This window comes from Phodopus roborovskii, unplaced genomic scaffold (genome assembly GCF_943737965.1).
Source record: "Phodopus roborovskii unplaced genomic scaffold, PHOROB, whole genome shotgun sequence".
Taxonomy (NCBI): domain Eukaryota; kingdom Metazoa; phylum Chordata; class Mammalia; order Rodentia; family Cricetidae; genus Phodopus; species Phodopus roborovskii.
This window is the reverse complement of record NW_026126416.1, coordinates 26434436-26459236: the sequence shown is the minus strand read 5'-3', so window position 1 is coordinate 26459236 and position 24801 is coordinate 26434436. Positions and strand designations below refer to the sequence as shown.

Below are 24801 nucleotides of genomic sequence, written 5' to 3'. Positions count from 1 at the left end.
AACCATATAGATCAGAAAACTAGGGAGAAGGACTGAAAAATGCCATCTGGTACATTCTGGTACAAAGAAGCCATTGCAATCATGAACTCACAGCAGCGGCAGTTACTTACTGTGGGCCTGCAGTAAGTCAGTCAGGGACAGAGGAGGAGCCCCTACTCCATAACTGCCATTGTCTTCAGCTAATTACTTCTTCTGAGTCTACTGGTCTTTGATGGATGGCCTCAAACCCTTGGTCGCACAGACAACTCTGGGTCACAAAATGAACATGTATGTGAGAAATAGATGCGTAGGAAAGAGGGAGACAGGTGGAGGTAGAAGGGAGACGGGAGGAGGTGGTAATCAGTGTGCAATGTATACATGTATGAAACTGCCTGGAACACAAGGAGAAAAACAAGGTGAGCACATCTTGTCCTGCCATAGTATTTTCACCTTATGGTGGTAATTTAACTGTGTGTCAACTGCTAGTTTCAAAAGGAAGCATGTTTACCTAGAGGTGTGGGCCTAGTTTGTACTTAGCTGTTTAGCAGTTACAGCAGCCACTTGTAGTTGTAATTAAACAGGAGTGAGTGGGACAGTTGAAAAAAGCAAAACAAAAATGTTGAACCAGGAATGGTAGCAAGGTGCCTGCAATCCCAACAGTTGGGTGGTTGAGGCCAGCTGGGCTACATAGTGAAATTCTGTCTTTAAAGCGTAAAAAATAATATAGTTTAGATTTTTCAGTGAGTGAGCATGTGTTTAACATTTGTAGTCATTCAGAAAGAAGGCGATATGGGAGAGTCAGAGGGCAGAGCACTGATCTCAGAGCCAAGCAATCTTCAGTTTGAGCCTGTTTCTTAGGCACGTCATTTTGCCTCAGTTTCTCTTTTAGTAAAACAAAATGATCGATATAGATGGATAAATGCCTTTCTACAGAATAGTTAATTGGTACTTTTAATTAGGAACACTCTGACTCAGGATTTCTTGCTCATAGCAATTTATTTAATAAATGCTAATTATTGAACATGATATTTTAAGTACACATTCCACAATGTGAGTATGTACCGTGGTGAACAAACTAAGTATGGTATCCACATTTCTGGGGCACAATCTACTTTACTGTGTATACATCTTCACAGCTCTTCTGTTAGCCAGGAGTCTTAGTTTGAGATTATCTGTATTTCAGAAAGAGCATGTGATCCAGGTGTTTGTCATTTTGGCAGCTGAGGTGAGAAACAGAAAAGAGAACAGACACGTCTATTAAGCCCATTCCAAGGAGTCATTCCACTAATGTTCCTGGAATATGGGTGATACTGCTTCCAATACAGGGATCGTTTCACCCCAAAGCCATTGTTCTAACCACAGAGCTACTTAGCCTGATAGACAGGGTCTATATGACACCATACCAGCTCCACACCTGTATTGAGATTGGGGTTGTCTCTGTAGGAAGGTGATGAAGATGTGTATGGGGAAGTCCGAGAAGAAGCTTCTGATGATGACATGGAAGGGGATGAGGCTGTTGTGCGCTGTACCCTCTCAGCAAATGTAAGTATAGTCTCTGTCCTGCTGTAGACTGGCTTATTCTGGATATATCACTTTCTCCTACTAAAAAGCTCACTGTGCCATAGTTTTCTTTGTGTTTGTGTGGGGGTACTGGGGAATAAACCTGGGACCTTGGGCATGCTAGGGAAATGCTCCATCACTGACCGATTTTCAACTTTTTGGGTTGTTTAGAATTTTGTTGTTTTGAGACAGGAGCTTGCTCTGCAGCCAGGCCAGCCTCAAACTTTTGATGTCTTGCTCTGGGATTATGGGCATGCCTGTGCCTTTTGATGGTTATTTGATTTTTTTTTTTTTTTTTTTAATTTGACATGTAATTAACACTACAATGACAACAATATTTTTGTTTGTTGTCTGGGGGTTGAACTTATGCATGGTGCATGATGAATGTTCTAACACTTGAGTTTCATAGCTCCAGGTTTTAAAGAAACTTAAAACTTTATATTTTTATTTTGAGAAAGGGCCTCACTAAGTTGCCAGGCTGGACTTAACACTTATTGTTTAGTTTATGCAAGCCTGTGCCACTAGCCTGGGTGTGTGTGTGTGTGTGTGTTTTCTGAGATAGAACTTGCTGGGCATCTCAGTCTGATCTGGAATTTGTAATCCCCTGCATCAGCCTCCTCAATACTGTGATTACAAATGTTTTACCAAGCTCAGTTTGAGTCTAAAACATTTAACATTTTGATTTTCTTAGGATTTTAGACAGTTGTTACTCTTCCCAAATACACGGGTTGATGAAATCTTAGTATGGTGTGCTCCTGAATTCAGTGTAATAGAGCTGTTTCCTTCTGGAAAGGCCTTAGAAGGTAGCCTATGGGACAACAGGTAACTTTGTTACAGCATGATGAAGAGACCTAATGAGCTAAGTGTTTGCTTTCTTCCTTAGCTTGTAGCCTCAGGAGAACTGATGAGTTCAAAGAAGAAGGATTTACACCCTCGGGATATTGATGCATTTTGGCTGCAGCGACAGCTCAGTCGTTTCTATGATGATGCCATTGTGTCTCAGAAGAAGGCAGATGAGGTGTTGGAGATTTTGAAGGTATGGCCAAGAAGGTATTTCTGTTCCATGAGCTTGTCAGAAAGGGTCAGTGTTTAGAAGGTAGCTATGCTTACCACAATACCACCAATGCAGGGACAGTTTGAAGTAGCAGATGGCTGTGTTCTTACTGTTGGTGTTATTTGTTCTCTCCAGACAGCCAGTGATGACCGAGAATGTGAGAACCAACTGGTTCTGCTCCTTGGTTTCAACACCTTTGACTTCATTAAAGTGTTGCGGCAGCACAGGATGATGAGTGAGTAGTTTGTGCACTTTTCCTGCTTGCTGCCTCTCTCTCTCTCTGTGTGCGTGCGTGTGTGTGTGTGTGTGTGTGTGTGTGTGTGTGTGTGTGTGTGTGTGTGTGTTACATTCAGCTGTGACCAGATTGTGTTTGTGCCTGTGTCCCTGTGTCCATCCATACATTTAGTTATGGATGAATTGTGTTGCTTCTTTGGCTTCAACATTTAATTACCTTCTTTTTGCTCAGGAATAAAAGTTGATTTTATTTTCTCTTTCCCACCCTCTCTCTGTCCCTGTCATGTTCCTCAGTTCTATACTGTACCTTGTTGGCCAGTGCTCAGAGTGAAGCCGAAAAGGAAAGGATCATGGGAAAGATGGAAGCTGACCCAGAGCTTTCCAAGTTCCTCTATCAGCTCCATGAGACCGAGAAGGAAGACCTGATCAGAGTGAGGGCTGGTTTGTTTTCTTGTCATTTCTCTGTCAGGGTCTGAGGTAATAAAACAACCTTTGAGTTTGTGAGGGTGTAAAGTAGAGTGAGCACACTATAGCACCATGGGGACCTGTTTATTACAGTCCGGGGAGGACCATGTTTGCTTAATATAGAGCTCCATACTTCCATGCCGTAGGTATAGCCTTGGTGGTTAATTGTAGAACGTTTACTTCTGTCATACTGTTTAGCACATTGTACCTCATTACGTTCCCTTTTTTGCGGTTTCTTGCAAGTCTCAAAATATAGTGAAGTCTTTGGGTTTGGGGAAACATGAGTTAGCACTTGTGAGTGAAACCCAACCCGCAAGGGACAAGAACCTAGGAGAGTGATGATCGTTGTACCTTTTCTCTTTCCTTGCTGCAGGAAGAAAGGTCCCGTAGAGAGAGAGTCCGTCAGTCCCGAATGGACACAGATCTGGAGACCATGGATTTGGACCAGGGTGGAGAAGTGAGTGCCGGGTTGTTCCCAGGCTATGGTGGATGGGAAGCTTATGTGCTCAGCCTGTTACTGTTTTACCTGTTCGCAGGCTCTGGCTCCACGGCAGGTTCTGGATTTGGAGGACCTTGTTTTTACCCAAGGGAGCCACTTCATGGCCAACAAACGCTGCCAGCTCCCTGATGGATCCTTCCGACGCCAGCGTAAGGGCTATGAGGAGGTGCATGTGCCTGCTTTGAAGCCCAAGCCCTTCGGCTCAGAAGAAGTGGGTGAATTGCTTTTCTCCACTTTGTTATCTCTCCTCTCTTCCAGTTTGGCTTTTAGCCATTGACTGAAGTGTCACCTTGTCTCAAGGCTTATTTATTCTAGAGGCAGAAATTGTTCCAGAGTTTTCCTATTTTGAGACAAGGAAGCAATACCGTTCTCTTTGGACAGGTTTATTTATTTATTTATTTCATTATTTGCTTATTTATTTTATTTATTTATTTTGGTTTTTTTGAGACAGGATTTCTTTGTGGCTTTAGAGCCTGTCCTAAAACTCACCCTGTAAGCAGGTTGTACTCAAACTCACAGAGATCCACCTGCCTCTGCTTCCTGAGTGTTGTCATTAAAGGTGTGCATCATCAACACCTGGCTTCTGGATAGGTTTATGCTGGAGAATTATGAACAGTGATTGCCAGGGAATGAAATTATGGGGAATCACAAAATGACATGGTATTCTTGTAAGAATAGTAATCTTGGGGGCTGGAGATGGCTCAGTGGTTAAGAGCACTGACTGCTCTTCCAGAGGTCCTGAATTCAATTCCCAGCACCCACATGGTACCTCACAACCATCTACATGCCAGAGCACTGTGACATAATAAATAAATAAATCTTACAAAAAAAAACTTTAAAAAAAAAAGGATAATAATCTTATAAGAAATCTTACAAGAATGAGCAGCCTGCTGAAGGACGCTATAGCATGAATTGTAGAACATTTTTTTCCTCTAGCAACTGCTGCCTGTGGAGAAGCTGCCAAAGTATGCCCAGGCAGGGTTTGAGGGCTTCAAAACCCTGAACCGGATCCAGAGTAAACTCTATCGTGCTGCCTTGGAGACGGATGAGAACTTGCTGCTCTGTGCTCCCACTGTAAGCATTGCCCCGCCTGCTTTTCCTGTTCTGGAATGTTTTAGTGGCAAGTCGAATCTTAATCTTTAAATCAGGCTTTATTTTTATGGTTGTTTTGAGACTGTCTCACTGTGTAGCCTTGGCTGTCCTGGGTCTCACTGTGTAGGCCAGGCTGCCCTTAAGCTCGGAGACTTCTGCCTGCCTCTGCCTCTGCCTCCCAAGTGCTGGGATTAAAGGGGTGGCATACCATGCTTGGCTATTCTTTATTCTCTTATGGAAGACATAGGACAGTCCAGTGGTCAGTCCTCTCTCTCTCTCTCTTGGTGCTACCCATGGAAGTCAGGGTAGCAGCCATATATATATAGTTCATCAGAGATGAACAGACTGTCTCTGACCTGCCTCTAGGGTGCTGGGAAGACCAATGTGGCCCTGATGTGTATGCTCCGAGAGATAGGGAAACACATTAACATGGATGGCACTATCAATGTGGATGACTTCAAGATCATCTATATTGCTCCTATGCGGTCCTTGGTGCAGGAGATGGTGGGCAGTTTTGGAAAGGTAAGTTATAACTTCTCTAGAAGATAAGGCTGCAGATGTCCATGAAGTGGGGCTGGGCCTATGTACCACTGTTTCTTTTGTTAGGGAATCTCTGACATTTTTTGCTATTTCCAAGGTAGAACTTGACCCAAGTAATTTCTGAAGCAAAAATGTCTTGGCTGCTCTTACACGGGCTCTATTTTTCTTTGATCATCTCCAGAGTGTTGTGGAGTCCTATCTGGCCCATGGATGTGATTGATAGCTTGTGGGTTGTCACTCCAGTTACCCTTTCCTATATGTGTGTTTTTTCCTGCTCCCTGTGGGGCTCCAATAGAACTTTTGCCTCATCTGCCTGAGTGGAACTGAACTTGTTTAAATAATATTTGTTCATTTTTCCTCATCTCCAGACACTTAATGTCTCCTGGTCCCCAGCACAGGAACTGCTGGCAGGCCCTTCTAGCACCATCCACCAGACTGCACACATTAGGCCCTGCCACTCTGCTAGCCCCATTACTTGTTATGCTGATGATCCTTCCTTCCCCCAGCGCCTGGCCACATATGGCATCACTGTTGCTGAGCTGACCGGAGATCACCAGCTGTGCAAGGAAGAAATCAGTGCCACACAGATCATTGTCTGCACCCCTGAGAAGTGGGACATCATCACGCGCAAAGGCGGGGAGCGTACCTATACCCAGCTGGTGCGGCTCATTGTCTTGGTGAGTGGGGAGAGTAAAGAGAAGGAGTGGTCAACTATGGTCAGGGAGTGTTTGCTGCTCTCGTTGGTGGGGTGAACCTGGTAGGTAGAGCAAGGCCTAAAGTATCATGCAATAGCCAACTTTATTCATAGCATCAGGCAATTTATACTCCAAGGGTTAAGAAGAATCACATGAATAAGGTGTTCGATCACTAGGATAAGCCGCACATGGCAATAACATGTTTTTCCATAGAGGCCTATGAATAACAACAGTTGAAGTAATCTCACTCCTACCCGCTACACCTGGGAGGAGCACGAAGACACAAGGACAATTCTGTTTTTGAAGAAACCGAGGTCACCAACCAGACTCCTGTTTCCTTGGAGTTTTCTCACAAGCTACTCAGAATTCTCACACAATTCCGTTATTAGACTGTGTTGTTGTTTTGATTTTTTTTTTTTTCCAGACAGGGTTTCTCTGTGTAGCTCTGTAGACCAGGCAGGCCTCAAACTCACAGAGATCCACCTGCCTCTGTCTCTCGAGTGCTGGGATTAAAGGCGTGCGCCACTACTGCCCAGGTTGGACTGTGTTCTAACAGGAGGATTTGCTTTGTTTTCCTGTTCTGTTCTTCAAGGCCATTCTATAAGCACTGTCCTTCATAGGAGCCATTGAGAGCTCTGCTGTTAACCATTCACCCAGCATCTGCTTCCCTCCCTATCAGTGCATGATGTTTGCCACGGTCCATGTTTTTTGTTTGTTTTTTAAGACTGGGTCTCTGTAGTCCTGGCTGTTCTGGACCTCACTCTACAATCTGAAATATTTGGAATCAAATGGAAATAGACAAAAAATAATTTTGTCCTCCCAAGAACATTGAAATGCTTTGTAAATAATCCATTGCCAGACAAGACAAATAAGGAATTGGGACGTTGTGTTCCATTTACATGAAAATATCCACAGGAAATGGACTTGGAGCCAAGTGTTGGTTCTTGTTTTTGTTTTTTGTTTTTTAAATAGTTCATTTAACTTTTATTTATGTGCATTGGTGTAAGGATGCCAGATCCCCTGGAACTGGAGTTGTGAGCTGCCATATGGGTGCTGGAAATAGAACCCAGGTATCCGGAAGAGCAGCCAGTGCTTTCAAATTAATTGCATTTGTTTATTTTCTGATGTTGCACATCGTATGTATGTACATATGTGTGCCTGCATGTATAGGTTGGTCAGAGTACAACTTGTAAGAGTCAGGTCTCTCCTACTATGTGTGTTCTGGGAGTCAAGCTCAAACATCAGGGTTGGCAGTAAAGTGCCTTTGTTCGTTGACCATTTTACAGGCCTCTGAGGGTCGATTCTTTAGTGTCTAAGAAAGTAGTTCATGTTCTATGTTCAGAGTGGGAGTTGGCAAACTGTGGCCACAAGTTTTTGTTTTATTGAACACAGTGTGCAGATTAGTTTATGTACTATTTCTAGCTACTCTTGTTCCGATTGTTGCTGTGGCAAAATTGAGTATTTGTGACAAAGGGTACATGGCTCACAAGCCTACAGTATTACATGTTTGGTACTGGTTTGCCAACCCGTCTTTAGAGCCTTGCTCCTCCTTGCCTTTCCTACAGCAGCCCACACCGCTGCTTCCTAGGAATGCTAAATCCCTGGCCTGCACACACAGTTACAGATTCCATTTTCATTTCCACATCTCCAGGGCTTCCAGGGCTTACTGTATGTGAGAAGCACTGCTGTTGGCTGTTGTAAGTGAAGCCTGGTAGTTTGGTTCTTGATGAAGAGACCTGCCCAAAAGTGAAGGCCTGTTTGTTTCAACCTGGGCAGGGCCATCATATATTTGTCAGATTTATGGTAAAGTGGAGGACTCACACATGTCTACAAAGTTTACACTCAATGCTAATTCCTACTAGAAGTTGTCTTTGTTCTTTATTAGGACACTGACTTGAGGCTCCCTTTTCTGTCTTAATTGAGTATCTTAGGCTATATACTTCTACAGCAGACTGTCTCAAGGGAGGAGGTTATATCTCTGGTTTGCTGTCTTTCATTTCCTTTAGGATGAGATCCATCTTCTACATGATGACAGAGGTCCCGTCTTAGAAGCTTTGGTGGCCAGGGCCATCAGAAACATTGAGATGACCCAAGAAGATGTCCGACTCATTGGTCTCAGTGCTACCCTTCCCAACTATGAAGATGTGGCCACCTTTCTGCGTGTTGACCCTGCCAAGGGCCTCTTCTACTTTGACAACAGGTATTAACATGTTACCAAGGCAGTTCCTGTCCCTTCCCTTCTCTAAGGTGCACACTAAATGAGTTTTAGGGGGTCCTGTGTGTGTTTGAAAAGCATTATTGCTTCTAGGTCAATGAAAGTTACTTTTTTCCTCACAGTATATTCTGCTGGAAATCTCATTTGTGTAACTGTTGAACTTCTAGCTTCCGCCCAGTGCCTCTGGAACAGACATACGTGGGCATCACAGAGAAAAAAGCTATCAAGCGTTTCCAGATCATGAATGAAATAGTTTATGAGAAAATCATGGAACATGCTGGAAAAAATCAGGTCTGTTGATAGTTCTTGACATAAGCAAAATTGACAAGATAATAGCATGAATCACCAGTGATCATAAGTGACATGAATTATTACTACAAAACTTGTCTTAAAGCTGGGTGGTAATGGTACACACCTTTAACCCCAGCACTTGGGAGGCAGGTGGATCTCTGTGAGTTTGAGACCAGCCTGACCTACAGAGTAAATTCTAGGACAGCCAGGACTGTTACGCAGAAAAATCCTGTCTCGAAAAATCAAGGAAAAAAAACCCTTGCCTTAAAAAATGGTTAGGCATTAGGAAGGGTGGTACATGACTGTAGTACCCCAACCTAGGAGGCTGGGGCAGGAAGATCTCAAGCGAGCTGGAGGCCATCTTGGGCTATACAGTGACAACCCCCAACCAAAAAACAAAACAAAACAAAAATATACAAAAAATCCAACAACAACAAAAAACAATGCCATACAACAAAGGAGTGATTGGGAACTGGGGGTGTAACTCAGTGGTAGAGCATAGACATAGCATGTGTGAACCCTGGGTTCAGTTTCTATCACTGCATAAATAGGTGGAATACTATGAACAATTCTGCACTCATAAATTGACCAGCTTATGGGCTGGAGAGATGGCTCAGTTAAAATTAATGGCTGCTCTTGTAAAGGACTCAGGTTTGGTTTTTAGCACCCACATGGAAACTCAGAGCAATCTGTAAACTACAGCTCCAGGGAGGCTGACTTCCTCTGTTTCTGGTCTCTGTGGACATCAGGCACATACATGGTGCACAGACTCATATATATGTATATATAAAAAACATTCATACACATAAAATAAAACTATTAAGTAAATAAATTGGTAACTTAGAAGAAATGGATCATTCCCTGAAAAGAACTATTACTGTAGCCTAGATGAAATACAATCTAAATAGTACTCTGATCATTAATGATAGGGTTTTTTTTGTTTTGTTTTTTGGGTTTTTTTTTTTTTTTTTTGGAGACAGGGTTTCTCTGTGTAGCTTTGGAGCCTGTTCTGGAACTAGCTCTGTAGACCAGGCTGGCCTTGAACTCACAAAGATCTGCCTGCCTCTGCCTCCTGAGTGCTGGGATTAAAGGTGTGTGCCACTAACGCCTGGCTAATGATAGTTTTATAATTATTATTCCCAAGGTGGTGGAACTAGAAAAATCAGTCTGTCTATAAGTAAAAATAAAGCTGCAAATTAAAATCTAGTGAAAGCAAGCCAGTGAGATTGTTCTGTAGGTTAACAGTGCTTGCGCCTAAGACTGGTGACCTGAGTTAGATCCCCAGAACCCACATGGTAGAAGGTAACAACTCTGACCTCTACAGGTATGCTGTGACATGTATGCACACATACAAAATAAATAATCAAAAAAACAAAAAAAGCAAACAAGCTGTGGGCCATGATGGTGCATGCCTTTAATAACAGGTCTTTGAGTACAAGGCTAGTGTGCTCTGCACCAATGAAAGCACATTTTATTTCTAAGTTGAACAGAGGTTAGCAATGTTTAATGTGGCAAGAGGTCATACACTTCTTTTTCTGATAAGAAGCACAGGAATTAATGTGACAAGACTTCAGGATACTAGCTAGATCTTAGGAAGACTGTATATCTTATAATACAATACTACTTTCAAACTTATTTCCTAAATCTTTTTATAAGTAATGTAGTAGTTTTGTTATTATCCTTTTTAAACATTTATTTATTATGTGCATTGGTGTTTTGCCTGCATGTATGTTTGTGTGAAGATGTCAGATCCCCTAGAACTGGAGTTACAGACTATTGCTAGCTGTATGTGGGTGCTGGAATTGAGCCTGGGTCCTCTGGAACAGCAGCCAGTGCTCTTAACTGCTGAGCCATCTTTCCAGCCTCATAGTTTTACTATTATCTTGCAAACACATCTTTATTTGGCTTAGACTTCTTAGGACTCTGAATATATTCATAGTTGAGGTCTCTGAATCTTCATACACTGTATATTTAAATTTGCCATTCAAGGTAGAATTCTAGGATTAGTTTAGTTTCTCATCTGTAAGTAAGACTGTGTCATTGTTCTTGGTAGACTCCTTCCTCTTAAGTTCTGTTTTGTTCTTTGACACATGGTTTTTCTATGTATCCTGGGCTAGGCTTAAACTCTTGAGTAGTGAGACTAACCTGGAACTTAGGCACAACCTCCAGTGCAGGAATATAGATGGAATCACCATGCCCAGCTTCCTTTTGCTTACCATCAGCCCTGTGACACTTTTTTCCAAACCAGCATGTGTTTTTGCCATCGACCATGGCTTCCAGTTACAGCGGAGCAGCCTCTGCTTCCTGCTTCTTGTGCCCTGGTACTATGAGAGCAGCTGCTAAAGGTATATCTTTTAGCTATTTCCTGAATCTCCTTAGGTGCTGGTGTTTGTCCACTCTCGGAAAGAAACTGGGAAGACAGCCAGGGCAATCCGTGACATGTGCCTGGAGAAGGACACCTTGGGTCTGTTTCTTCGAGAGGGTTCTGCCTCCACTGAAGTCCTTCGTACAGAAGCAGAGCAGTGCAAGGTACGAAGGGACTGCCAGCTCCTTGGGCTTGTGTCTGGTGACTGGTTCTATATTGCTGGGTAGATTTCTTTGGGACTGTATGTACCAAGTACATATAGGTTAAAAGCAATTGAGGATCAGGGAGATGACTCAGCAGATAGGGGTTGCCAAACTTGATTGATGGCCTGAGTTCAGTCTCGGGGACTCACATAGTGGAGGAGAGAACTGACTCCCACAGGTTCTCTCTGACCTCCACACATGCCACACTCAGTCACACATAAGGAGGCTCCTGTGGAAAGGTTTTCTTTGGCCCTAGAGGAGTCCAGCAGGGAGGTTGGCCTCACTTTGTGGTCATTTTCTGTTCACAGAATTTGGAACTGAAGGATCTTTTGCCTTATGGCTTTGCCATTCATCATGCAGGCATGACCAGAGTTGACCGAACACTTGTAGAGGATCTTTTTGCTGACAAACATATTCAGGTGAGGAGGGGCAAAACTTGAAAGAACAGGCAATGTAGACTTTAGAGCATCTAAAATGTCAGTAGCTCTGCCCATAGTGGGATCCTTTTTAAAATGATGTACTTTTCTATCTATGTGTGTGGCTTGCATGAATTTATGTACACCACATGCATGCAGGTGCTCTCAGACACCAGAAGAGGGCGCTAGATCCCTAGAACTTGAGTTAGGCAGGTGTGGGTTCTGGGACCTCACTCCTAGTCCTCTGTAAGAATAGTTCATGCCTAGACTTTGATATCTGAACTAACTAGTCCAGGCTAGATGGATACTTCGTAGCACTTTACACTATAATTCACAGGTTCAGGACCACATTCTTTCCCTCTTCTGGGATAGTGTACTTTCTGTGTCTTGTAACTAAGTTGATGAATACACCTCTAAGTTTCTGACCTTTAAGTGTCTCTGGAACCTTGGTGTATTAATTTTTAAATATGTAAGGGACTGGAGCAATTCTTTTGCTCCAGTGTCAAAAGAAACACGGAGACATGTATCCACTCAAGAAACCCTGAGACATGCATCCACTTAAGAAACCTCCAGTTAAGTTCAGAAGCCAGAGAAGCCAGGAGTGTGACCCTGCTGGGGTGGTGTATGTTTTCCTCATTGCCCTTCTTTGCCTCTTCAGGTTTTAGTTTCCACAGCAACTCTGGCTTGGGGTGTAAATCTTCCTGCACATACAGTTATCATCAAAGGCACCCAGGTGTACAGTCCAGAGAAGGGGCGTTGGACGGAGCTGGGAGCACTGGATATCCTGCAGGTACAGAGTCTCTGAGACGATTCCTAATGGGATGAGCATCCTGTGCCTGGAGCACGAGGAAGTTGGAAAAATGGCAGGTCAAGCCAAGTTCTAAAGTATATAGGCTCTTGTCAAAAGCCCTGCTATGACATTTTCTTTTATTGCTCCTGACTTAGATGCTGGGCCGTGCTGGACGACCTCAGTATGACACCAAAGGTGAAGGTATACTTATCACATCTCATGGAGAGTTACAGTACTACCTGTCCCTCCTCAACCAGCAACTTCCCATTGAGAGCCAGATGGTGTCAAAGCTGCCTGACATGCTCAATGCAGAAATTGTGCTGGGGAACGTCCAGAACGCAAAGGTAGGGCAGGCTTTGTCCTTGGCTTTACACTTTTCTTCTGACTTGGAATGATGGATGTTTAGGGTCAGCAGCAGTGTCTCAAGCTTTGCACCACACCTCATGCACAGCAAGTTTCTTGGGTTTATGGGAGATAGTTCCTTTTATGTTTAAGATACTCTAAAAAAGACTTTTTAAATATAACTACGAAAACATCCAGAAGACACTGTAATGTGTGTCTTTGTGCTTGAGAATTAATGTCCACTCTATCTGTGGGGCTTCTCTTTGGACATTAGCATCTCTTCATGCTAAACACCATGAGCTATCTTGCAGGATGCGGTGAACTGGCTGGGCTATGCCTACTTGTACATCCGAATGCTCCGGTCCCCGACCCTCTATGGCATCTCTCATGATGACCTGAAGGGAGATCCCTTGCTGGACCAGCGCCGTCTAGATCTTGTTCACACTGCTGCATTGATGCTGGACAAGAACAATCTGGTCAAGTACGACAAGAAGACAGGCAACTTTCAGGTGATTGGCATGTGGTTTTTTTGAGAATGTTTTAGCAAAAGTTTAGGTCTCTTGCTCTGTGTATTGCCTGTCTAATTACCTTTTGTCTAGATTGGGGATTAGACTGTGTTCTTTGAGCTATGAACTTGACTTTCAAATTTCTACTTACTTTTAAATTTTTATTATTTGTTTTGAGTATTTTGCCTGCATGTTGGTCTGTGTACCTCAGATGTGCCTGGTCCCCACAGAGGCCAGAAGAGGTCATTGGCTGCCCTGGGACTAGAGATGGTTGTGAGCCACCATGAGGGTGCTGGAAATTGAACCCCATAGTTCTTCTGGAAGAGCAGCCATCCCTCACTAACCCATCTCTCCAGCCCTTAGATTTTAAAAATGGTAGATAGTCCTCTATGTTTGAGCTGAGTTAGGACATTTGGCTGTTAGATTTACATGTGCATCAGTTCTCCATGGGTCAGTTTGTGGTGCCATCTTTCTTGTTGTGCCTGTGTTGCTTGTTTTAGGCAGGCAGTTGTACCACACAGAGTTCATCTGCTTGTAGTCTTAAGACAGTCACTTGATGCTAGACGTTGTGGGTGGTCACTGGTCAGCCTTGTACTGAATCTTCCTTCTTTCTAGGTAACAGAACTTGGTCGGATAGCTAGTCACTACTACATCACCAATGATACTGTGCAGACCTACAACCAGCTGCTGAAGCCCACTCTGAGCGAGATCGAACTTTTCCGAGTGTTCTCTTTGTCCTCGGAGTTCAAGAACATCACTGTGAGAGAGGTGAGCCTATGAGCGTGCTGGGACAGGAGTTGGGACCCTGCCAGGTTGCTAGATGACTTCTTTCCTCGACCATTGCCCTGTGGATTTTCTGTGACCTGTCTTTTCTTGTGCCAGGAGGAGAAGCTGGAGCTGCAGAAGTTGTTGGAGAGGGTGCCCATCCCTGTAAAGGAGAGCATTGAAGAACCCAGCGCTAAGGTAAGCATGTCTTCACTTTCAAACACGAGCACTGTTTCCAAAAGGTGGACTTTGAACTTGATTTAACATGTGGTAATTCTTTCTACTCCTTGGAAGGGTGTTAGGGGTTGATCTGGCTGTGCCCCCACTCCCCGATTTTCCTACTCTGCTTCCTTCTCACATAGGCTTTATAAGGAATAAGAATTACTTAACATGTAAGTCAAGGACTCTGGAAGGTCCCTTTTGGCACATGTACCAGAGCAGAAATGTAAACAATATCTTGGATTGTCCCATGATTGATCTTTGCTAGCTGTCCTTGCTTCTTTGCAGATTAATGTGCTTCTCCAAGCCTTCATCTCACAGCTGAAACTGGAGGGCTTTGCACTGATGGCTGACATGGTGTACGTGACGCAGGTGAGGACAGAGTTGCACCGAGTGATCAGCAAAGTCCAGATAGTTCCAGCACCTTCTGTGCTGATCTTGAGCTTGTAGGAAGGACGGGCCTTACAAAGTACTAAGAAGCTTTGAAGGTGCTTGTAGAGAGATCCACTGGGCATGTCACCTTCTCCAAGAGAAACGACTTCCATTGTAGCTGTGGTGTTCATAAAAAAATGACAAAATATTTTATTATCTTAACCTGAAAGGGTAGGAGACAGAAACTTTTGTTTCTGAATTGATATGAGGGATGCATCAGATCTTGAGATTATCAAGCTGTGGTAGAGGTTTCACAGTGTGATATTTGTCTTTCTCCAGTCGGCTGGCCGGTTGATGCGTGCAATCTTCGAAATTGTCCTGAACCGAGGTTGGGCACAACTTACAGATAAGACCCTGAATCTCTGCAAGATGATTGACAAACGCATGTAAGGGCTCAGTGAGCTAGAGGCTATTCACTGTGAATTTGGGCCGCAGTGCATTTGATGTCCATGAGATGTGGCATGAACCTGGGTGAAAGTTGGGAAGTGGAAGAGCTCTCTAGGTTATAGGGTGGCGAGCAACAGCCAATTATTGGCTGTCTGGTCCTTCTGCGGACAGTTTCAGACAGCTTCCTTTAACGATAGGGTCTGTGTGGCAATTCTAAAGAGTTGGAAGCTGGCTTTGATGAAGGCACTTTGTTCATAACCCTACAGAAAGAGTAAACTAGCTGTGTCTCCTTTCTGGATAGGTGGCAGTCCATGTGTCCTCTTCGCCAGTTCCGTAAACTTCCTGAGGAAGTAGTGAAGAAGATCGAGAAGAAAAACTTCCCCTTCGAGCGGCTGTATGACTTGAATCATAATGAGATAGGTGTGTGAAGTTCTTGTCCTGTCTTGCAGTCCAGGCATCTTTCTCTGTCAGCCTCCTACTTCCCAGGTCCTAGGCCCTGGGCACTGGTACCTGTGCATACGTACTGTACACATTCACCCCTAGACTCACTCAGGACTTTGAACCTGCAGTTAGTACTGCTCTGAGGCTAAAGTGGGGTACCTGCCCACTGGTATGGAGTCCACTCTTTTTCCACAGTTGCCCTTGGGCCCTGTTTGCAGATTTGCTAGGCTGGCCACACAGTCCCAATGCCTTTCTCATAGGTGAGCTTATACGAATGCCGAAGATGGGGAAGACCATCCACAAGTATGTGCATCTCTTCCCTAAGTTGGAGTTGTCAGTGCACCTGCAGCCTATTACACGCTCCACCCTGAAAGTGGAGCTGACGATCACGCCAGATTTCCAGTGGGATGAAAAGGCAAGGCTTTGTTGGTTAGAGGGTGGAGTTGGAGTTGTTGAGTTCCCTCATTGGCCCATTCTTATTTCTTGGGTGCTTGGGTTGGCAGGTGCATGGTTCATCGGAGGCGTTTTGGATTCTGGTGGAGGATGTGGACAGTGAAGTGATTCTGCACCATGAGTATTTCCTACTGAAGGCCAAGTACGCCCAGGATGAGCACCTCATCACGTTCTTCGTCCCAGTCTTTGAACCACTGCCCCCTCAGTACTTCATCCGAGTGGTGTCTGACCGCTGGCTCTGTGAGTGTCTCCCTAGTCCCCTAGGAACATACCTTCTAAGGATGGTAGTGGACTTCTTGCCTCTGCTAAGAGAGTGATACAGATATAACCTAAAGCTTCCAGTGTTCATGGGTGGGGCTGTGTAGGTCTGTGGGAGGTCACTTCCTAATCTTTCATTTCTTCCCTGACAGCTTGTGAGACCCAGTTGCCTGTCTCTTTCCGGCACCTGATCCTACCAGAGAAGTACCCACCTCCAACTGAACTGTTGGACCTGCAGCCATTGCCTGTATCGGCTCTAAGAAACAGTGCTTTTGAGAGCCTTTACCAAGATAAATTTCCTTTTTTCAACCCTATCCAGACTCAAGGTAGGTGTTTCAGTTTGGTTCTCATGCATGCCTTTTGTGTCCGTCCCTCGTTTCCCCCAGGGTTTCATTGTACAGCAGCCCTGGCTGTCCTAGAACTCACTCTGTAGACCAGGCTAGCTTCTAACTCACAGATATCCCCCTGCGTCTGCCTTTCAAGTACTGGGATTAAAGGTGTGTGCCACCACCGCCCAGACCATGCCTGCCTTTTAAGGTTACCTCATGATAAGTGTGCTGTTGTGTACCTGGCATAGAACCAGGCACTTAGTGGGCCTGGAGTTCAGCAGCCTGCTGTGGCCTGCCAGATGTTTTCCTTCCTAGAAGCTCTTGTTTACTGTTAATTTACTTTGCTGCTCTGCATGTCTCCCTTCAGAGGGTCAGGGGAGTGAGTTCTTTCCATGGTGTATTGTCAACTCCTGTTCCCATTTATCTCAGGGGTTCTAACCTGATCTTGTACTTTACTTTGTCCTTCCCTGATTTGCAGGAGAAAGTATGGTGAGACACAGCCAGCTGGGCCAGTGTCACAGGCTTCTCTTTGTACTGCAGCTGGTTGACTTTGTGTCTCATGATGTTCCTAATCTTTGACAAATGATTGATGTTATATCTTCCTCCCCGCCCCATGTTCACTGTGCACCTTTTGGTTTCCAGTTTTTAACACCGTGTACAACAGTGATGATAACGTGTTCGTGGGGGCCCCCACGGGCAGCGGGAAGACCATCTGTGCAGAGTTTGCCATCCTCCGGATGCTGCTGCAGAATTCTGAGGGACGATGTGTCTACATTACTCCCATGGAGGCTCTGGCAGAGCAGGTGTGTAATGTGCTGTGGGGTTCTGAATTTCCCAGAAGCCCCTCCGTCTGTGATTCCAGGTGAAGGTTTCTCATCCCTGACAACTGCATATAATTCCTTAAAAAATAGCTTCCCTGTCTACTTAAAAGCTGGTGTGTACTGTAGAGTATCATGAATAGAGTGTGGTGGTACATGATTGTCACCCCAGCTGCTTAGGAGGTTGAGGCAAGGGGTTCATTTAAACCCACAAATTTGAGGTCAGCTTGGGCCCCCATCTCAAAACAAACAGACAGACAGACAAACAAACAAAAGTAGTGTAAGGTATCTAGTTTCTCAGTTTTTCTCCTAGCAAGTGAGAGATGTGCATATGACCTGCCGTTCTTATGTCTCCCTTCCCCTGACTGCTAGGTGTACATGGACTGGTATGAGAAGTTTCAAGACAGGCTCAACAAGAAGGTGGTGCTGCTGACGGGGGAGACTAGCACAGACCTGAAGCTTCTGGGCAAAGGCAACATCATCATCAGTACCCCTGAGAAGTGGGACATCCTTTCCCGGAGGTGGAAGCAGAGAAAGAATGTCCAGAACATTAACCTCTTCGTGGTGGATGAGGTCCACCTTATTGGGGGCGAGAATGGGGTATGCTCGACTCTGCAGCGTAGAGGAGGGCTGGGACTCACACAATGACTATATACTGGGCCAAAGACTAGGGTCTTCACAAAGATTTCTACCTACTTTTGCCTTGTTCAAAATGGGTAACCTGAGTTCCCTTTTTTTTTTTTTTTTGGATAGAACTCTTAAAGAATGATGTTGCTTAGTTGTCTCTTAGGGCAGGGGAATGACAGATGGGAGCCCATGATTGGGACTATCAGATGGTTCACAAAGGGAACCGGGGCCTGGATTGACTCCTTCCCTTTTTCCCAGCCTGTCTTGGAAGTGATCTGTTCCCGGATGCGCTACATCTCCTCCCAGATTGAGCGGCCCATTCGCATTGTGGCGCTTAGCTCGTCACTCTCCAATGCTAAGGATGTGGCTCACTGGCTGGGCTGCAGTGCCACCTCCACCTTCAACTTCCATCCTAATGTGCGCCCCGTACCCCTGGAACTGCATATCCAGGTAGGACCCTGTCTCCATTCCTCCATGGCCCCAGGGATCCCTAGTCACTCAGGTCTAGTGACCTCGTGTCTTTTCTTCTGCCTTTGTTTCCAGGGCTTCAACATCAGCCATACACAGACTCGCCTGCTGTCTATGGCCAAGCCTGTGTACCATGCTATCACCAAACACTCACCCAAGAAGCCTGTCATCGTTTTTGTTCCATCTCGAAAGCAGACCCGCCTCACTGCAATAGACATCCTTACTACCTGTGCAGCAGACATCCAGCGGCAGAGGTGGGGTATGGTCTAATTTCTGGGGTGGGTGGGTGCATGAGAATCATATTATGTGAAGTCGCCTGATGCTCTGTGTGTCCTGGGTGAGGCAGGGTCCACAGATCAAAATAGTTCTGACGTGTGCTGTTCTTGTTCTGCCCAGGTTCTTGCACTGTACTGAGAAGGATCTCATCCCTTACCTGGAGAAGCTAAGTGACAGCACACTCAAGGAAACACTGTTAAATGGGGTGGGCTACCTACATGAAGGGCTGAGCCCCATGGAGAGGCGCCTGGTAGAGCAGCTCTTCAGCTCAGGTAAGAAAACCTCATGGCTTCTAAAGCTATCATCACAGTTGTATGTACTAAACTTGAGGATGTGGATAACATTTCTCTGTTGAATAGTACTCATTTCCACAATGCTAGCTGTCTTATCTCATTAGATTCCTCTTAAACACTTACGATGTGGTTGAGAGAGATAGCCCTCCCTGCTAGATTAGAAAACGGACAGGCACATAAGCTGGTCCCATTTCAGAACCTGGTTTTCTGGGATTCTGGGCCATTGGCCAGTAGACCTTGATTCTGTGTTGAGACCAGACTGGTGGGGTTAGAACTTAAGAGATGGTTGTGGATTTGTGATTCTCCTCTGGTTGATTGTCTCTTGCTTGCTACCCTTTGTTGACCTGTGGCATTTTATGCATTGTTCACTATTCTGGCACAGTGTGGCAGAGCCTTGGTGAGCTGATCCAGCCAGTTGGTTACTCATTGAACCTGCCTGGTTTGGATATGATTTTTAGCCATGGGCTGAACTAGCTGTGGTTGGGTTGATATTAGCTTTCATCATTTGAGGGCTGATTGAGCAGGCCGTGCAGGTCTTTCTTTTCGGGTTTGACTTCTCTAGAATTGCTTTGCTTTTTCTAGGATAGTCTCGGAGCAAAAAGCACCATAGTGTGGCTCTGCCTTTCACAGGGCCCCATTAGTGTTAGACCTTGTTTCCAGACAGCCTCATGCTGAGCTTTGAAATGTAGCACAAGGTTGGCTGCTATAGTTTCTGGGCCTCAGTCTTCTTCTCCCTTCCCTCCCCTGCTCAGGGGCTATCCAGGTAGTGGTGGCTTCTCGAAGTCTCTGCTGGGGTATGAATGTTGCTGCTCATCTAGTGATCATCATGGACACTCAGTACTACAATGGCAAGATCCATGCGTGAGTATAGTTGCTGTGGACATTAACAGATTTCCCTCCTAAAATGAGTGTGAATCTACAAGTACAGTATAGAGAACTAAACATAGGCAAGAGTCCTAGTAGATCAGTGTTCATTTATTGTCCCAAGAGATAGACTTAAATTTGCTTTTTAGTCATTGTACCTCTGTCTCAGCATTTTTGAGAGAGGACCTCACAGACAGGAGGAAAGGGGCTTGTTACCTAATTCCCACAAGGTCACATCTTTGTCATGACAAACATAAGGTTTGGTGTTTCTTAGAGCCTGAATAATTTATTCTTTTTCCAAAATGCATGTTATTTTGAAATTAGTTTTGTGAGTTTAAAATGTCTGAATCTGATTATTAGTTTGGGTTTTAGATTACTTATTTATTTATTTGTTATTTATTTTGAGATAGGGGTTCTCTGTGTTCCTTTGGAACCTGTCCTGGAACTCACAGAGATCTACCTGCCTCTGCCTCCTGAGTGCTGGGATTAAAGGCATGAGCCACCACTGCCCAGCTAGATTACTTTTTAATCTGTGAAACACACAGCCCTTAAGCTTGACTTTAAGTTTGGTCCTTTAATAGAATGCTATTTTGCTTTTAGCCTTAGATAGGTTTTTTGGCTTTGGTTCAGGTTCATTGAGTAACAGTCATGACTCTGACTTAGAAACTAAAACAATGTGTAGGTAAGCAAGTGAAATGGGTCACTAAGCACATAGGTTCATGACCAGTTTTGCTGTGGTTTGACCTTATCTCACTACTTAACTGAAAGCAGGCAGGCCTCCTGATATGCTTCCTCATTTCTCTCTTCTGCCACCAGCTATGTGGACTACCCCATCTATGATGTGCTTCAGATGGTGGGCCATGCCAACCGCCCCCTGCAGGATGATGAGGGGCGCTGTGTCATTATGTGTCAAGGCTCTAAAAAGGTCAGTTATGGGAACAGATTCTTGAATCTTTTTAAATGTCTTTAATACACTCTTCCATCCTTTCTGCCTGTTGCTTTTGTAATAAGCTAGAGCCACACAGAATTTTGTCTCTTATTTTTGCTACTGTTGGTGATTCCGTGTCTTTCCATGCCCATGTTTTCCCATTCACTAGTTGTCTTTTGCCATGCACTGTTTACTGTGCTATCTGTGTGCATTGGCATATCCCATTCCTGCTTTGGATTATATAATACTGTTTCCTAATTGTTTCTCCTATTTGGCTGTTGTAAATGTGTAGATATTTACAGAGGCCATTCCCTGTTGGATTGCCCTTGGCCCTATATTGTCATTGGTTCTTTTTTAATGCCTCCCCTCCTCCAATCCACAGGATTTTTTTAAAAAATTTTTATATGAGCCATTGCCGGTAGAGTCTCATCTGGACCACTGTATGCATGACCACTTCAATGCTGAGATTGTCACCAAGACTATTGAGAACAAGCAGGATGCTGTGGACTACCTCACCTGGACCTTTCTCTATCGCCGGATGACACAGAACCCCAATTACTACAACCTTCAGGGTCAGTGACCTGACAAGCACACCCTGCCCTTGGAGGTTTTTGAGCCCTTGCTAGGCAGTGTCCTGAGACTCCCTCTTACATCTCTACAGGCATATCCCATCGTCATTTGTCTGACCACTTGTCAGAGCTGGTGGAACAGACCCTTAGTGACCTGGAGCAGTCCAAGTGCATCAGCATTGAGGATGAGATGGATGTGGCCCCTCTGAATCTGGGCATGATTGCTGCCTACTACTACATAAACTACACCACCATTGGTGAGGACTAGTGGCACGTGGGCTTCTGGAGTCCTTTGGGATGAGATGTGATGGCCAGTATTGCAAGAAAGTAGTGCAGCCCAGGCAGTTGATTTCTTGTTACTCTGTTCCCTTTCCCCTACCATTGGCTCTTTTCATGTTCTCTCATTTTCTTTCAGAGCTCTTCAGCATGTCTTTGAATGCTAAAACCAAGGTTCGAGGACTTATTGAGATTATTTCCAACGCAGCAGAGTATGAGAACATTCCAATCAGGCATCATGAAGACAACCTGCTGCGCCAGGTGAGGCATGGGCTTTGAATCACTCAAGACTAAAAGTCTGTCCCATTGCCAAAGCACAGGGCTTCCTGCCACCCCCACTCATTTCTCTTACCTCGCAACCTCATGCATTCTTCCACCCTTACCTACACTTCTCCATCCTTCTTCCCTCTAGAGTCTGGCTGGGCCACATGGTGCGTTTGGCCTAAACAGGTCTCAGGTAGGGTCCTCTGTTTATCACCAGTTTTTTTTCTTTCACATTCTAGTTGGCTCAGAAGGTACCCCACAAGCTGAATAACCCCAAGTTCAATGATCCACATGTGAAGACCAACCTGCTATTGCAGGCTCACCTGTCCCGCATGCAGCTGAGTGCTGAACTACAGTCAGACACAGAGGAGATCCTTAGTAAGGTAGTGTGGGTGGGTTTGGGAGACTCAACTGGCCGTGGGGCCCTCAGAAGATTGTTCCAGTATAAGACTGCTCTTATCCTTCTTCCATACAGGCAATCCGACTCATTCAGGCCTGTGTGGATGTACTGTCTAGCAATGGGTGGCTCAGCCCTGCTCTGGCAGCCATGGAACTGGCTCAGATGGTAACCCAAGCCATGTGGTCTAAGGACTCTTACCTGAAGCAGCTGCCGCACTTCACCTCAGAGCATATCAAACGTTGCACAGATAAGGTGAGCTAAGACATGGAGTGCCAGAAGATGAGCCTGAGAACAGAAAGTCCTGATCTGCAGGTAGATTAGGGGAGGCAAGTATTAGCAGGTGGGACTCCTTCAAAGGAAGGAGTTCTGTCTGAATTGAGGTGCTGAGAGGGGCCAGAAGTGGTCTATAGTCTTTCTAAAGCTGTTTTTAGATGACTTGGTAGTGTGGTTTAAGATGAGCAGCTCTTTAGAGCCAGTGTTCCTTGCTTCTGCTATGTGTTCTCTGCTCTCCTGACCTCTGCATACCCACTGTAGGGAGTGGAGAGTGTTTTTGACATCATGGAGATGGAGGATGAAGAACGGAACGCATTGCTTCAGTTGACTGACAGCCAGATTGCAGATGTGGCCCGCTTCTGTAACCGCTATCCGAATATTGAACTGTCCTATGAAGTGGTGGATAGAGACAGCATCCGCAGGTAAGACAGGAAGTGTCAGCAGTCCTGTCCTGTGGCCCCTGCCCACAGCTATAGTACTCATATGTTATTTTGCTTTCACCAGTGGTGGGCCAGTTGTGGTGCTAGTGCAACTGGAGCGGGAAGAGGAAGTCACAGGCCCTGTTATTGCACCACTCTTCCCACAGGTATGTTCTAGCAGCCGGCTTTGCCCGCAGTTTATTTGAGGCCTTGTTCACTGGCTAGATCTTAGGTACGGATACATTTCCCACCAGGGAAGGATAGCTTGGGGGGTGGGGGTTATGAACTCACAAGGCTGAGTATTAGTCTCAGAACCATGGATTATTTTTCTTTTTTGTTTTTAAACAATTTAGATGGCTGGCCATTGTTAAAAAAACATTAGGCATTGTCTGTCTCTCTGGGACTCTTAAGGTACTTTTGTCTACCAATAGCTCAGGACACTGAACTTTTCTACTTGGTCTTTCCTCAGTTATGTTTCGCTCAGGTTCTAGTTTCATATGTTTTTAATTCAGCAGAAAGGAAATCTCATCTCTTTGTGGGAGAATTGAAGGTTGGGTGCAGATGATAAACTTCATGTACTCCTGTAGACAGGTTGTTCAGATTTCTAGGGAAAGTGCCACTGGGCAGACTTGCTTTATTGTGGCCAACAGAGAGGGCTTCTCCAGAGAGACAAGATGTCAGAAGAGGCCCCAAAGGCTTGCTTTGTATTCTCTCTGTTGCAGGTTCATCTCCACATTAAGATTTTTCAGTTAGCTTGCCTTGCACCTAAGTTTAAGAACTTGAAGCTTCATTGTTCCAAGGCTAAATCTCTAGAAGTCATCTTAGATTCAGTGACAAATATTAAATAAAAAAAGGTGCCTTGGGTAATGGAAATGAGGTAGAACTGAAAAATCAGTTTATCTACTTATTCAAAGACTAAGTCCTTTGGGGATATCTTTAGACTGCTTAGAAACTCTACCAAGAGTAGTTTCACAAAGTCTACTAAACTGTGTTTCAGGAAGCAACTGTAAGGAGCTTTAATCTGAGTTCTGGTACTGTTTCATAACTGTTCTCACAGTTGCTTGTAGCCATTGAATTTTCTATGCTCAATTTCTTGGTTTTGGTCCCTGTAGAAACGTGAAGAGGGCTGGTGGGTTGTGATTGGGGATGCAAAGTCCAACAGCCTCATCTCCATCAAAAGGCTGACCCTGCAGCAGAAAGCCAAGGTGAGTGTGTGTACTCAATCCTGCATCTATCCCTGGGATTTGATGGATTGCCTCCTCCCAGTTTCCCACTAATCTGATTTCTGCCTGTTCTCTTTAGGTGAAGCTAGACTTTGTGGCCCCAGCCACAGGTGGCCACAACTACACCTTGTACTTCATGAGTGATGCTTACATGGGATGTGACCAGGAGTATAAGTTCAGTGTGGATGTGAAAGAAGCTGAGACAGACAGTGATTCAGATTGAGTCTGAGGGATTCTTTCATGTATTGGAACATTTAACCTGGAAACAGGAATGTGGACAGTTATGTGGACAGTTTAGGGGGAACTGGTTTTGGAAACCAAGTCTGTTAGCCTGAGGTCTGGCCATTCAGGCTTCTGCTGTTCACAGTCCACATCTAGTTACTTTCCCACTTTGGACTAAGCAGTTTAAACTCTGGGTCCAGTACTTTCAAGTGTCATGTCAAGTATAAACTGTGTATAGTAGCTGGAAGGCATTTTTTTTTGTAGTTCCTTGAGTCAGACGTTCTAATAAATAATTTGGAAAAACTATGTCCTTAACAGAGATACTAAATTTTCTTCAACTAAAAGCCCTAC

At 44.7% G+C, this 24801-nt stretch overlaps 1 protein-coding gene across 1 annotated transcript in view; it reads left to right on the top strand.

The window, feature by feature from the left end:
• The window catches only part of Snrnp200 (small nuclear ribonucleoprotein U5 subunit 200), a 29424-nt gene extending 4659 nt beyond the window's left edge, over positions 1–24765 (top strand). The window contains exons 6-45 of the mRNA XM_051183452.1: positions 1423–1521; positions 2423–2575; positions 2729–2828; positions 3122–3258; positions 3666–3749; positions 3829–4002; positions 4728–4865; positions 5250–5405; positions 5930–6100; positions 8125–8318; positions 8501–8624; positions 11004–11153; positions 11501–11611; positions 12267–12398; positions 12554–12742; positions 13052–13249; positions 13862–14014; positions 14129–14209; positions 14519–14602; positions 14942–15048; positions 15351–15469; positions 15751–15905; positions 15994–16183; positions 16354–16527; positions 17173–17333; positions 17721–17948; positions 18234–18425; positions 18519–18697; positions 18840–18991; positions 19765–19873; positions 20693–20801; positions 21187–21376; positions 21466–21630; positions 21789–21910; positions 22153–22296; positions 22389–22565; positions 22848–23008; positions 23091–23172; positions 24118–24210; positions 24308–24765. Coding sequence (XP_051039409.1) covers positions 1423–1521; positions 2423–2575; positions 2729–2828; positions 3122–3258; positions 3666–3749; positions 3829–4002; positions 4728–4865; positions 5250–5405; positions 5930–6100; positions 8125–8318; positions 8501–8624; positions 11004–11153; positions 11501–11611; positions 12267–12398; positions 12554–12742; positions 13052–13249; positions 13862–14014; positions 14129–14209; positions 14519–14602; positions 14942–15048; positions 15351–15469; positions 15751–15905; positions 15994–16183; positions 16354–16527; positions 17173–17333; positions 17721–17948; positions 18234–18425; positions 18519–18697; positions 18840–18991; positions 19765–19873; positions 20693–20801; positions 21187–21376; positions 21466–21630; positions 21789–21910; positions 22153–22296; positions 22389–22565; positions 22848–23008; positions 23091–23172; positions 24118–24210; positions 24308–24451 — 5781 coding nt within the window. The 3' untranslated portion in view covers positions 24452–24765. The remainder of the gene's footprint in view (positions 1–1422; positions 1522–2422; positions 2576–2728; positions 2829–3121; positions 3259–3665; positions 3750–3828; positions 4003–4727; positions 4866–5249; positions 5406–5929; positions 6101–8124; positions 8319–8500; positions 8625–11003; positions 11154–11500; positions 11612–12266; positions 12399–12553; positions 12743–13051; positions 13250–13861; positions 14015–14128; positions 14210–14518; positions 14603–14941; positions 15049–15350; positions 15470–15750; positions 15906–15993; positions 16184–16353; positions 16528–17172; positions 17334–17720; positions 17949–18233; positions 18426–18518; positions 18698–18839; positions 18992–19764; positions 19874–20692; positions 20802–21186; positions 21377–21465; positions 21631–21788; positions 21911–22152; positions 22297–22388; positions 22566–22847; positions 23009–23090; positions 23173–24117; positions 24211–24307) is intronic.
• Positions 24766–24801: the final 36 nt, after the last annotated feature.